The sequence below is a fragment of the Oncorhynchus tshawytscha genome, linkage group LG16, assembly GCF_018296145.1.
Source record: "Oncorhynchus tshawytscha isolate Ot180627B linkage group LG16, Otsh_v2.0, whole genome shotgun sequence".
Classification (NCBI taxonomy): domain Eukaryota; kingdom Metazoa; phylum Chordata; class Actinopteri; order Salmoniformes; family Salmonidae; genus Oncorhynchus; species Oncorhynchus tshawytscha.
The window spans coordinates 15,133,882-15,147,423 of record NC_056444.1 but is presented as its reverse complement, the minus strand read 5'-3'; the positions used below and the strand labels follow the sequence as shown (position 1 = coordinate 15,147,423).

The window sequence follows — 13,542 nt, the reverse complement described above, 5'->3', positions numbered from 1 at the left end:
ACTCGGCCAGACAGTGGCTCACCTGGCGCAGGTGGGCGATTTCGTCCGACACGTACAGAAGCTCACTCCACAGAAAATGTTTGGATTGGTCATTGCCAGGGACAGGGGTGGGGTCATGAGCAGGGGCATGGCAAACCAAATCTGTCACAGTCGTTTGCATCTGTGGACAGTTTATGGGGTTGAAAGATATAAAGACCTACTTATCTAGGCTATTGAGGAATGATCACTTTCTAGCTCATGAAGTAAATCAGGTGATTAGACGGATGAGAAAACAAAATGACTGAGTACATACAGAAAATGAAAAGGAACTTTTGCTATTGAACAAGTCAAGGTAGTTCCTCCCTGTTTCAGGTTTTCTTCTGTTTGACGCCTAAACACAACCAGGGTGTATTATACCACTAACCCTAGCTTCCGGTCCACATCCCGGTTCAACCCTAACCCTAACTTCATCCACAACTCTAACCCTAGCTCCATCCACAACCCTGACCCTAGCTCCATCCACAACTCTAACCCTAGCTCCCGGTCCACATCTCGGTTCAACCCTAACCCTAACTTCATGCCCACATCCCGGTTCAACTCTAACCCTAGCTCCATCCACAACTCTAACCCTAACTCCATCCACAACTCTAACCCTAGCTCCATCCACAACCCTAGCTTCATGTCCACATACTGGTTCAACGCTAACCCTAGCTCCAACCACAACCCTGACCCTAGCTTCAGGTCCACATCATGGTTCAACTCTAACCTTAGCTCCAACCACAACCCTGACCCTAGCTTCAGGTCCACATCCCGGTACAACCCTAACTCTCAACCACAACCTAGCTTCATAGCTTCTACCCCCAGACCATCAGGCTGCAGAATAGTCACTAGGCTCTTCCTGTCCTGAATAGTCACTATTCTCTTCCTGTCCACCTCCTGCCCCGACTTCCTACCCCCCCCCTCCCACACACAATTACATGTGCATCCCTGTACATGTGACTAATAAACTATCTATCTATCTATGACCACATCCTGGTTTAACCCTAAACCTAGCCTCATCCACAACCAAATCAAAATCCAACCACATCAAATCACCACAACCCTCACCCTAGCCCCATGTCCACATCCTGGTACAATCAATATGGTTCCTATATAACCTATAAACTTACGGGTGAGGATGAAGCCATCTCAGGTTGTGTTTGAGTAGTAACAGCGTGATTCCCATTTATTGGAATGTTCCGCCCCCGGTGGACACATTGTGAGTCTGTGATTAGTTCATTTGGAGGTGCTGATGATACGTGCTCTGATGATAGGTGCTCTGATGATAGGTGCTGGCCTAGGTAGTCCACAGGATCTGTTTGGTCTAGGTCCATTCCGTTATACTGTTCAATGACAAGTGTATCAGGGCATTTTACGTGTTAGTCCAATTACACACTGATTCCCTCACTCACTGTCCTTTTAGACCTGATGAGAGTCCACCCAAAATTACCTGATACATAAGGCATGATTCATTCTGGATATTTTCATGTAACATTTGTATGGATTTTTTAAAACCAGAATTGATTGAAACATTAGGTGAATATTACAATTATTGCTGAGATGATCAAATGGGGCAGGTGAGTTGTGCTATATTTATGGAAAATAAACATGCAGTATTTAATCATCTAAACAAGTAATGAATTCAGGTTGTGAATTTTTGGGATAATAAATCCTTACAACTTGGCCTATCCTTGACATGATATCATCATAACTGTCATCTCTATTTTTCTACAGTAGTAGTGCATTTCCTACCTGTTGCTCCCATGTACATAAACGTATGGCCTAGAAATGATGCAATGTGGATGGATGTCATTGTGATGCGTCAATTATGATGCATCATCAGTGCCTGCTGTGATCTTTTGCACTTAGCTGTCAATATACTAGACATAGTAAGATATATAATAAGTCACGCTACAACCAACATTTATGCACAATAACCTTAAACAAACGGTGGTATTGTTAAATGTAATACACTGACCATGTATAATCCTCCGTAGCTTGTCAAAAGGTGTTTAAATTAACCAATTACAAAATCATTGTCGACAAAGATTTTTATTTTTCTCTCGTGACACACTGCAATTAATGATCCCCCAAAAATGTAACAAATGGTTAACTGAGGAAAAAGTGACACCTCGATAAAACTCGGTGTTGGTGTACAAACTGAGTAAACATTTTTTTAGAGAGACATAAAAAAAATAAAAAAATGGAACTACTAGAAGCAAAAACCTTTGGACAAAAATGGCTTTATGAATTGAATAAGCAACACACCAAGCTTGAGGTTTCTTGCTGTTCCGTTATTGTCTCTTAAAGGCCAATAAATATTAGCATTTCACAACATTTTAATTTGTTACCACTTTCAGTAATAAAATGTAATGTACAAAACCACAGTAAAGAGAGAATCCCCAGCTACCATGTACCCAGAAATGAAGTCCTTGAATGGTCACAATGGTGTGCATGGATTTTGCATGCCTTAGGATATTATAAACCATTTATAACATGCATACTCTTAGAAGAAAAGGTGCTATCTAGAACCAATAAGGGTTATTTGGCTGTCCCCATAGGAGAACCCTTTGAAGAACCCTTTTTGGTTCGAGGTAGAACCCTTTCCACAGTGGGTTCTACACAGAACCCAAAAGAGTTCTGCCTGAAACCAAAAAAGGGTTCTACCTGGAACCAAAAAAGTGTTCTACCTGGAACCAAAAAAGGGTTATCCTATTGGGAAAGCCAAAGAACCCTTTTGAAGCCCTTTTTCCAAGAGTGTACTGTCATTAGTGTTTTTCTTATAGGGGCTTATGAATCAAGTGTTCACAATAGTTTAGAAATCTTAAGATTTACAATCCAACTTCATATACCATTCTTACTTGACACTGTTTAGATGGCAACATATGACAACCATGTTGCTAGTTAGCGCGAAGAGGACATAATCTAATTAAAACCTGTGTGAGGCTAAACTGGTATTTGAGATGTAAACACTCCACTGAACTCAAAGCAAGAGGTGAGATGGTGTGACTCAATTAGAGTTTGTATCAACTATATTTACTTGTGGAGCTGGTTTAAACCTTTATGTCATCAGACCGAAACGGAATGAAGCTGCGTGTTAATGATATAACATACAGTGCCTTGCGAAAGTATTCGGCCCCCTTGAACTTTGCGACCTTTTGCCACATTTCAGGCTTCAAACATAAAGATATAAAACTGTATTTTTTGTGAAGAATAAACAACAAGTGGGACACAATCATGAAGTGGAACGACATTTATTGGATATTTCAAACTTTTTTAACAAATCAAAAACTGAAAAATTGGGCGTGCAAAATTATTCAGCCCCTTTACTTTCAGTGCAGCAAACTCTCTCCAGAAGTTCAGTGAGGATCTCTGAATGATCCAATGTTGACCTAAATGACTAATGATGATAAATACAATCCACCTGTGTGTAATCAAGTCTCCGTATAAATGCACCTGCACTCTGATAGTCTCAGAGGTCCGTTAAAAGCGCAGAGAGCATCATGAAGAACAAGGAACACACCAGGCAGGTCCGAGATACTGTTGTGAAGAAGTGTAAAGCCGGATTTGGATACAAAAAGATTTCCCAAGCTTTAAACATCCCAAGGAGCACTGTGCAAGCGATAATATTGAAATGGAAGGAGTATCAGACCACTGCAAATCTACCAAGACCTGGCCGTCCCTCTAAACTTTCAGCTCATACAAGGAGAAGACTGATCAGAGATGCAGCCAAGAGGCCCATGATCACTCTGGATGAACTGCAGAGATCTACAGCTGAGGTGGGAGACTCTGTCCATAGGACAACAATCAGTCGTATATTGCACAAATCTGGCCTTTATGGAAGAGTGGCAAGAAGAAAGCCATTTCTTAAAGATATCCATAAAAAGTGTCGTTTAAAGTTTGCCACAAGCCACCTGGGAGACACACCAAACATGTGGAAGAAGGTGCTCTGGTCAGATGAAACCAAAATGGAACTTTTTGGCAACAATGCAAAACGTTATGTTTGGCGTAAAAGCAACACAGCTCATCACCCTGAACACACCATCCCCACTGTCAAACATGGTGGTGGCAGCATCATGGTTTGGGCCTGCTTTTCTTCAGCAGGGACAGGGAAGATGGTTAAAATTGATGGGAAGATGGATGGAGCCAAATACAGGACCATTCTGGAAGAAAACCTGATGGAGTCTGCAAAAGACCTGAGACTGGGACGGAGATTTGTCTTCCAATAAGACAATGATCCAATACATAAAGCAAAATCTACAATGGAATGGTTCAAAAATAAACATATCCAGGTGTTAGAATGGCCAAGTCAAAGTCCAGACCTGAATCCAATTGAGATTCTGTGGAAAGAACTGAAAACTGCTGTTCACAAATGCTCTCCATCCAACCTCACTGAGCTCGAGCTGTTTTGCAAGGAGGAATGGGAAAAAATTTCAGTCTCTCGATGTGCAAAACTGATAGACATACCCCAAGCGACTTACAGCTGTAATCGTAGCAAAAGGTGGCGCTACAAAGTATTACCTTAAGGGGGCTGAATAATTTTGCACGCCCAATTTTTCAGTTTTTGATTTGTTAAAAAAGTTTGAAATATCCAATAAATGTCGTTCCACTTCATGATTGTGTCCCACTTGTTGTTGATTCTTCACAAAAAAATACAGTTTTATATCTTTATGTTTGAAGCCTGAAATGTGGCAAAAGGTCGCAAAGTTCAAGGGGGCCGAATACTTTCGCAAGGCACTGTAAGTTAAACAGCTGACTGTCTGGCAATCACTCAGGATTGTCCTGAAAATGTCATTTCTCCTTCACTCCCTCTCCCCTAATTTGTACATGAAACAAAGTTAGTATTGATGTCCAAATGCTAAATATAATAATTGAAATACAAAGGAGTACAAGAAGAAAGCGGGTCCCTCCCTATTCCGGGGCTGGAGGACTGGGTTGGGCGCTATTCAAGCAAACCCATTAACCACTTTTCCAGGATAAGTCGAAAACATTATTGATCTTGTGCTGCAAGAATGCACGTTTGGAATCATGAAGTCAACACAACGTTTGTGTGAAAAAATTTGAAACTGCTTAACGAATTCAAATGTGGTTTCAAGTGTGGGAATCATGATGTTTTCGACTTCTCCCAGAAAGTGGTAAATGTATTCCATTGAATAGGTCATTTTTTTGTCAGCTAAATGTTGTCTATTTGAGGGTTACAATTCTCTGATTGAATTATATATATTTTTTCATTAACTGTTCACGTGGGACAAGCCACCAATGCTTTAAATTAAATCTAAAGCAAAACGTATTATTACATGATACACTTTTCCATGACCATTTTCAGCGGGTAATGTACAGTAGCTATGATAGTTTGGGTCTGTAGTCTAGACAAGAGTAAACTGAACAACACCACCCAGTTCCTTTATCTCTGCTCATGTACAGTAGCCCTCCAGGACCAGACTTCAAACAGACACTTGGGGAGAGGACTCCACCAAACCATGGTAAGGCTAGCCCCTTGGGTGCATTTCAATAATCTAGAATGGCCTCCTTTCCTCATCTCCTCTCCTTCAACTGTCCTGAAATGAAATTAAAAGAACTGGTGGAAGTCAATTTCCCAGTAGGCATCCAGTCCGCCTTATCCCTTCCGCCTATCCAATCTTTTTGTTTTCACATCAGTGCTGATGGAGGAGAGGAGACAAGGGGAGAGGACAGGAAATCGCTTAAAGACTATTGAGATGCGGCCCTTAGTTGAAGCACTCCACGTAGTTGGCAGGGAGCATGCCTGATTTGCCGGTCCTCTGAACGGTGCCGTACATCCAGCCCTCATCGATGGGCTGAGCGTTGACGATTACATCACCGTCGCGGAAGGACACCTCGTCATGGTCCTGCGCTGCGTAGTCGTAGAGCGCCCGGTAAACTCTCTGAATGGGAGGTATGGCAACAATGTTAATCGTGTGTTTGTGTATACAAAGTTAGTTGTACAACATAAATATCAGGGCACACAAGTCATTGATTGTGTGAATTCCCAAAAACAATTGTAAACAAATGAGTGACATATTTTGGATAGTTTCCTAATTAAATTGGCCATGGCATACAAATACGATCCTGTATGAATTAACAAAACCTACTGTAGAAGAATAGACTGCTTGCGTTGGAACTCACCATGGTGACAGATGGGGGGGACTGCTGAGACCTCACAGAGGACATGCTGGTCTGGTGCATGTAGCCGTACCCCGGCTGTTGCGGCTGGGCACTCTGATGGTACGCCCCAGGTAGCACAGGAGCTGGTAGTCAAAGACAGACAGGAAGATACAAAGACATTCATGACAAATATTTAAGACCTTTCATTTAGTGCTCAAACTGTTTTTGAGCAGAAATACCATATCCTTAGAGTTTCACTGTGCATATTAGGTGATAGATAGAACATCACATCACAAAGGAATCAGAATGGAACCATGCCATCCCCTGTTGACCTGGACATGAATCAAAAGGTCACTGACTTAGGTATTTATGTGGGTAGAGAAGAGAACAGAGAGAGTTCGGGTTAAACACCACAACCATCTCCAAAACCCTTGGAGTCTTTCAAATATTGGGTTAGGGACTTCTGTATACAACATATTAGTGGGCTGTTGGTCAGGTGATAGAGAGACGGGGGAGAGGTCAGGTGGTAGAGGTCAGGTGGTAGAGGTCAGGTGGTAGAGAGACAGGGGAGAGGTCAGGTGGTAGAGGTCAGGTGGTAAAGGTCAGGTGGTAAAGGTCAGGTGGTAAAGGTCAGGTGGTAGAGAGATGGGGGATAGAGTAAGGTACTGATAGTAATGGATGAATTAATGAATATATTAATAAATTATGTCTTCTCCTTCCACCATGTGTTTTTATTTTTCTGACAGAGCTTACTACTTCTGTCCTGGGACTACAGTGAGGAGCTGCTGCTGCAAACAGACAGGCTTTTGTCCCACAGGTCAGAGGCAGAGGCCAGCGAGCTAACTGACTGGGCCTGCGAGAGCACCGACTGCTGAGATTGCTGCCGGGCACTGCCACAAGAGGGCGAAAGAGACAGTAGGAAAAATAAAAGTCAGGAAAATAACAGAGAGGCAATGGAAAGAACAAAGAGAACATGAGGAAGATGAAATTCAACTGAACGTAGAAGAGATGAGTGGCGTACTCAGGTAGAGAAATAAAGGTCTAGTTGGAGGGTGACATACAGTTGTCTAGATAAGGTGTGAGGGGAGATGAAAACATCCCGTAAAGTTTGTAGCACCAGACTGTCTCTGAAAACTTTTAGACTCAACGTTATCCTGCACAAGTTCAAAGATGGAGCCAGGGTCCGTCCACTGATCCTTAAGGTCATTGACAGGGGACATGTCATTTAGAGAGAAAAGACAGCAGGGAAAACAGGAATACGAAGGAAAGGAAACAGAAGTCATGTAGATTACATACGTCCAACTTGGAACTTCTGCCCGCAGAGTGATAAACCTGTCACAATGGATATTTTCTTTTTCCACAAATGTAACTACATTTCCCTTTTATATCAAATACAATCTTTGGTAAATAGTTATTGTAAAGTGTCCATTTGAATTATCTGGGCATCAGCATGAAAAAATTAAAACAAATCAACTAGTTCTGGGCTTGTATCAGTAGAGGCTGCTGAGGGGAGGACGGCTCATAATAATGGCTGGAACGGAACATGGAAATCATGTGTTTGATACCATTCCATTAATTCTTGCTCCAGCCATTACCACGAGTTCGTCCTCTCCAATTAAGGTACCACCAACCTCATGTGGCTTGTATCCTGACTGACACTGAACAACCCATAATTGATACACTAGACAGCAATTTCATTGTAACTTTGTTTGAAGGACATCACAAATTCTTAAAAGATGAGATGAATGAATGATCAAATTTCCCGTACTTTAAGGTCCAATCCTTTTTGAGGACGGGTGGTACCCGCCATTTTGTGTGCCACTCACCTACGATGATGCCTCCAGGTCTCCTGTCCATCTCTACCACCTGATGGTGTACTCCCTTGTAGGCTGCCTCGCTCATCATCAGGTTGTTCCGGTGGTGCATTCTCTCCATGTTTTGGTCCTCCATCACTGGGGTGCATCCTCGGCCCTTCGTCCGCTCAAAGTCCTCATGGTACTTTGCCTGCCAAAGCAAAAATGGGTGGTACACTTTTAGTATCACGATAACAACTCAGAGTTGTGTGTGGCAGCTTAATGAGAGGAACATTATTGATGTACATTTACACATTTGTGGAATCGTGTTACACCAGGCAAATCGGCTGTCAAGCACACACACACACACACAACAAACACAACACACACAACACACACACACACACAACCTTTGTGCATGTTGGTCAGAGAGCAACGGGTGTATTTTGGTCAGTATGCAAAACAATTCATCACAAGAAACCATGTAAAAATCACTTTATTAGTAACGCACACACAGACACGCTCACAGACACAGTACAGTACATTCATGATGGCTCCCTCATAACAAGGAAACAGCCATGCTGTTAACTATTTAGCTGTGTGGGTTAAAAGTGCAGCAGTCCCACATGCGGTGCGCTTCAGTTGTGTTAGATGTCGTTCTGTGACTCCCTGACACTACTCAGTCCGGGCGTGTCCAACTCGCCGCAGGATCGCCCCTTCATCTCCTTCTTCCCGCGCTGGTACTTCACCTGCAACGCACAAAAGTAGGTCGGGTTGAATCTCAATAATCTAAAATAGCTCAAAAGTAATTGGTGGTCATACTGACTAGCACACTCCCACCTAGGCCATTTCCACTACATAGTAGTGGTAGTACTTTTGGTCAGAGCTAACATATACTGTAGGTTGCCATTTCAGATGCATCCTATGTGACTTGCTGAGCTGATGTTCTCCTGGTTCTGACGGACTCTCTCCAACTCTGAGGTGACTCCCACACTGGGGGCCTGGAGCTGCTTTTTATGCTTCACCTGTGGACACACAATATTCACACAACATTAAAACACTCACAACTCAGAGTTTATCCGTCTCTGCAACCAGAAAACCAGTTTGCAACCAGAAAATGACATCATTATGACGTCCCATGAGAAATTTAGCTTGCTGGGTATCATTAGTGATTGGCATCTGGGTGAAAACAGTGTCCCGGTTAAGTCACCATGGCGCCAGAGATCCTGCCTGGGCTGCCAGGCTGGGCCCCCGTGTCCCTTCAGTCTGCTCCACTCCCTCAATGGGGGATTGTTCAGCAGGGTCCACTAATGGCTGTAATGACTTAGACTGGACCAGGGCCAGTGTGAAAGGCTGTCTGTGTCAGGCAGGACAGGACAGAGTTTCAGACCAAATTAGTGTACAAAAATCATTGTGGGCTTGTATCTTTCAGGAGTTTACATGGAATGGAGTGAATTAAAATGTTGAATTGTAAAATAACAACCCAGGATTTGACTGAATGGTTGTTCAGTGTGTCTGCGGTTTGTGATTTTTAGTTAGCTGTCGAAAATCCAAACAAACCCAGATGAAAAGGGACAGGCAGACACAACAAAGAGGCCTGTTTTCAAAACAAGCTCTTCCTGTGAGGTCAAAGGTTAGACAAGGTTTAACCTCTCACCAAGCTGATGTTCTCCTGGTTTCTGCGGACCCTCTCCATGTCAACAGTTTCCATGACTACCGTCCCGCTCCCCACCCCGTCTCTGTATTTCACCTGGACATGGAACAGAGTCGTCACACAATATTACAGTGGCCCTGTTTACGTGCTCATTGTACAAATGACACCATCACTCATCCTCTTGTTGATAGTTGAAGACCTTGTTACGATAAGAAAAATAAGTAAATTGATTTAGGTACAGCCTTTTCTGCTAGAGGCTGAACATACCCTCACAGCAACATACTGGAGTTCATCCAGCCCAACGAGTACATGTACGGTACATGGTTGTGTAGAACAATGGATCACATCTTACGTCACTGATTTTCTTTGTTCTCCCTGGCGAAGATGATTTCCGGAGTGTCGGTGACAGAAGACATCAGGCTTTTCAGCAGCTTTGAGTCCCAAGTGTACTGACACTGGAGGGGTAGAGCAAAAGGGTAACTGTGTTGACAGATAATACTGCATAAAAGTGTGTGTGTGTGTGTACTGTGTCCCTCACTGAGCTGATGTTTCTCTGGTTGTTCTTCACTCTCTCAATCTCAGGGGTGTCGAACACATATGAGCCCTTCAGTTTCTCCGCCTCATCCTTGTACTTCTTCTGCATAAAGTTGAGGGAGATTGACACACCATCCAAGCACATATCCCATTCTGTGGTGTAAAATAAAGTGCAATGCGTGGTGGGATGCTGTACTGAGAGTTATCCCTAACTGACTGTAGACAGCTTTCAGGTAGGCGGCGTGCAGTAGTTCTGATGTGTCTCGGACACTGTTCAATATGAGTTCTCCCTCAGCAGGGCTGTCTGCTTGCAGGAGGCCTGGAAGAGTCAAACACAGACTAACACGTACACTGACAGACTCAGGTCAGCTTGGCAACAACAAGACATCAAAAGGATCATGACAGAAATACTTGTTTTTGTTCCCTGTTGCAAAACGTTTTGCTACTGTGTGCCAAAGCTGAAGAACATACTCACATCCTGGTACTTTCCGGAGGTGCTGGAGTTGTAGGCAAACTCATGGAAAACAAAGGAAAACACTGCACACTGTTGCTCATTCTCCAGGTGATATTTATTTACAACAACATTTCAACGTCTAGGTCGTCATCAGGCATCCATATCCCAGGTGGTGGAAGGTCCTATATATAGGGGCAATACTCAGTGACATCACTTCCTGAAACAGGAGGTTAAAAATATATAACATAGGTTCACAATATTAACATTCAATGTATCAAAATATATGATCATACACAAGGAATGTGATCAATATTTACAGTAATATACAGTTGAAGTCGGAAGTTTACATACTAAGGTTTAAATACATTTAAACTGAGTTTAAATACATTTAAACTCAGTTTTTCACAATTCCAGACATTTAATCCTAGTAAAAATTCCCTATCTTGGGTCAGTTAGGATCACCACTTTATTTTAAGAATGTGAAATGTCAGAATAATAGTAGAGTTAATGATTTATTTCAGGTTTGATTTCTGTCATCACATTCCCAGTGGGTCAGAAGTTTATATACACTCAAATAGTATTTGGTAGCATTGCCTTTAAATTGTTTAACTTGGGTCAAACGTTTCAGGTAGCCTTCCACAAGCTTCCCACAATAAGTTGGGTGAATTTTGGCCCACTCCTCCTGACAGAGCTGGTGTAACTTAGTCAGGTTTGTAAGCCTCCTTGCTCGCACACACTTTTTCAGTTCTTCCCACAACTATTCTATAGGATTGAGGTCAGGGCTTTGTGATGGCGACACCAATACCCTGCCTTTGCTGTCCTTTGTCCTTTGAAGACCCATTTGCGACCAAGCTTTAACTTCCTTACCCATGTCTTGAGATGTTACTTCAATATATCCACATAATTTTCCAGCCTCATGATGCCATCTATTTTGTGAAGTGCACCAGTCCCTCCTGCAGCAAAGCACCCACACAACATGATGCTGCCACACCCGTGCATCACGGTTGGATGGTGTTCTTCGGCTTGCAAGCCTCCCTCTTTTTCCTCCAAATATAACAATGGTCATTATGACCAAACAGTTCTATTTTTGTTTCATCAGACCAGAGGACATTTCTCTAAAAAGTATGATCTTTGTCCCCATGTGCAGTGCGTTGGACTAGTAGCCGGAAGGTTGCAAGTTCAAACCCCCGAGCTGACAAGGTACAAATCTGTTGTTCTGCCCCTGAACAGACAGTTAACCCACTGTTCCTAGGCCGTCATTGAAAATAAGAATTTGTTCTTAACTGACTTGCCTGGTTAAATAAAGGTAAAATAAATAAAAATGACGGTTTTGGAGCAGTGGCTTCTTCCTTGCTGAGCGGCCTTTCAGGTTATGTCGATATAGTACTCGTTTTTACTGTGGAAATAGATACTTTTGTACCTGTTTCCTCCAGCATCTTCACAAGGTCCCTTTGCTGTTGTTCTGGGATTGATTTGCACTTTTTGCGCCAAAGAACGTTCATCTCTAGGAGACAGAACGCGTCTCCTTCCTGAGCGGTATGACGGCTGTGTGGTCCCATGGTGTTTATACTTGCGTACTATTGTTTGTACAAATGAACGTGGTACCTTCAGGCGTTTGGAAATTGCTCCCAAGGATGAACCAGACTTGTGGAGGTCTACAATTTTTTTTCTGAGGACTTGGCTGATTTCTTTTGATTTCCCCATGATGTCAAGCGAAGAGGCACGGAGTTTGAAGGTAGGCCTTGAAATACACTCACAGGTACACCTCCAATTGACACAAATAATGTCAATTAGCCTATCGGAAGCATCTAAAGCCATGACATCATTTTCTGTAATTTTCCAAGCTGTTTAAAGGCACAGTCATCTTAGTGTATGTAAACTTCTGACCCACTGGAATTGTGATACAGTGAATAATAAGAGAAACAATCTGTCTATAAACAATTGTTGGAAAAATTACTTGTGTCATGTACAAAGTAGATGTCCTAACAGACTTGCCAAAACTATAGTTTGTTAACAAGACATTTGTGGAGTGGTTGAAAAATGAGTTTAAATGACTTCAACCTAAGTGTATGTAAACGTCCGACTCCAACTGTATGTACATACACATGCAATATTTCTTTAGGATAAAAAACACAATCATTTGGACATTTTGAAACTATAAAAACGGTTTCAAGTCAAACTCCTTGTTAAGGCCAAGAGGAGGCAGTGTGTTCAGCCTGTGGACCCAAAAAGATTCCCTTTGAAGAAGTTTCCTCTCATTGTCTCCTCCCCTGCGTGACACCTTGACCATTTCTATTCCAATGTATCTCAGAGAACTAATAGAATGTCCAGCTAGTACAAAATGAACAAAAACTGCATGCTACTGTGTGCCCTAATGAACTTGACCAAGGTCTCAAATGAAGGCCTTGACAGAACATAGACAGGCACGTTATAGTCTCTAAAATTAATGTTTAATGAGGCGGTTTCATAAGAGAGAGATGAAGACAAGCGAAGCTTGGGCCCATCTATAAGTGATGAGGGAGGGCCATACGTAGTCTGTGAGCGTTGCTGTTGTGTAATGGAGCCCTGAGGCTGAACGGGTCCTGACAGTCCATCTGCTGCCTGTTAATTTGCCTGATTATAATGACTCTGGGCTGATTAGTATTAGTGTAAAACAGAGTGGGTGTTCTCAGATGATTTTGTTTTTCTTACAAAACAGATGTGATTCTTTAGCTGTGTGTCACATTTAAAGTACTGAGAACTTAAAATATGACAAATGTGTCTGGTTCCATTTCAGCCTCTACCCCTTTGGTGTCTCCTGTCTACATTTACTAAAGGTTTTGAATAGTAAGCACTATGATGACGGCTCTACCTAGACTCTAGTAAGACTAAGTGGCGCTTCCACTATAATGTTTTTTACCTGTGCAGTCCTCTGTGCAGAACCAAGTTATTGGGGAGAGAAAGCGAGCTGGGCCTAACAAGCAGTA

General features: G+C 42.5%; 1 protein-coding gene and 1 long non-coding RNA gene across 5 annotated transcripts in view; both read right to left on the bottom strand.

Annotated features, from left to right (window-relative positions):
* Nucleotides 1–4,674: 4,674 nt before the first annotated feature.
* The window catches only part of LOC112215362 (LIM zinc-binding domain-containing Nebulette-like), an 82,306-nt gene continuing 73,438 nt past the window's right edge, over nt 4,675–13,542 (bottom strand). The window contains exons 5-7 of the mRNA XM_024374340.2: nt 7,968–8,145; nt 6,163–6,284; nt 4,675–5,921 (exon numbers count right to left, since the gene is read on the bottom strand). Coding sequence (XP_024230108.1) covers nt 5,745–5,921; nt 6,163–6,284; nt 7,968–8,145 — 477 coding nt within the window. The 3' untranslated portion in view covers nt 4,675–5,744. The remainder of the gene's footprint in view (nt 5,922–6,162; nt 6,285–7,967; nt 8,146–13,542) is intronic.
* LOC112215364 overlaps nt 8,415–13,542 on the bottom strand; it is a 43,062-nt gene continuing 37,934 nt past the window's right edge. For 2 of the 4 annotated variants that reach the window (XR_002948215.2, XR_006079028.1), the window contains 4 exons: nt 10,127–10,793; nt 9,941–10,043; nt 9,592–9,684; nt 8,415–8,959 (listed from right to left, as the gene is read on the bottom strand). This is a non-coding gene — a long non-coding RNA (uncharacterized LOC112215364). The remainder of the gene's footprint in view (nt 8,960–9,591; nt 9,685–9,940; nt 10,044–10,126; nt 10,794–13,542) is intronic. The other 2 variants (XR_006079027.1, XR_002948216.2) reach the window with 2 other exon arrangements.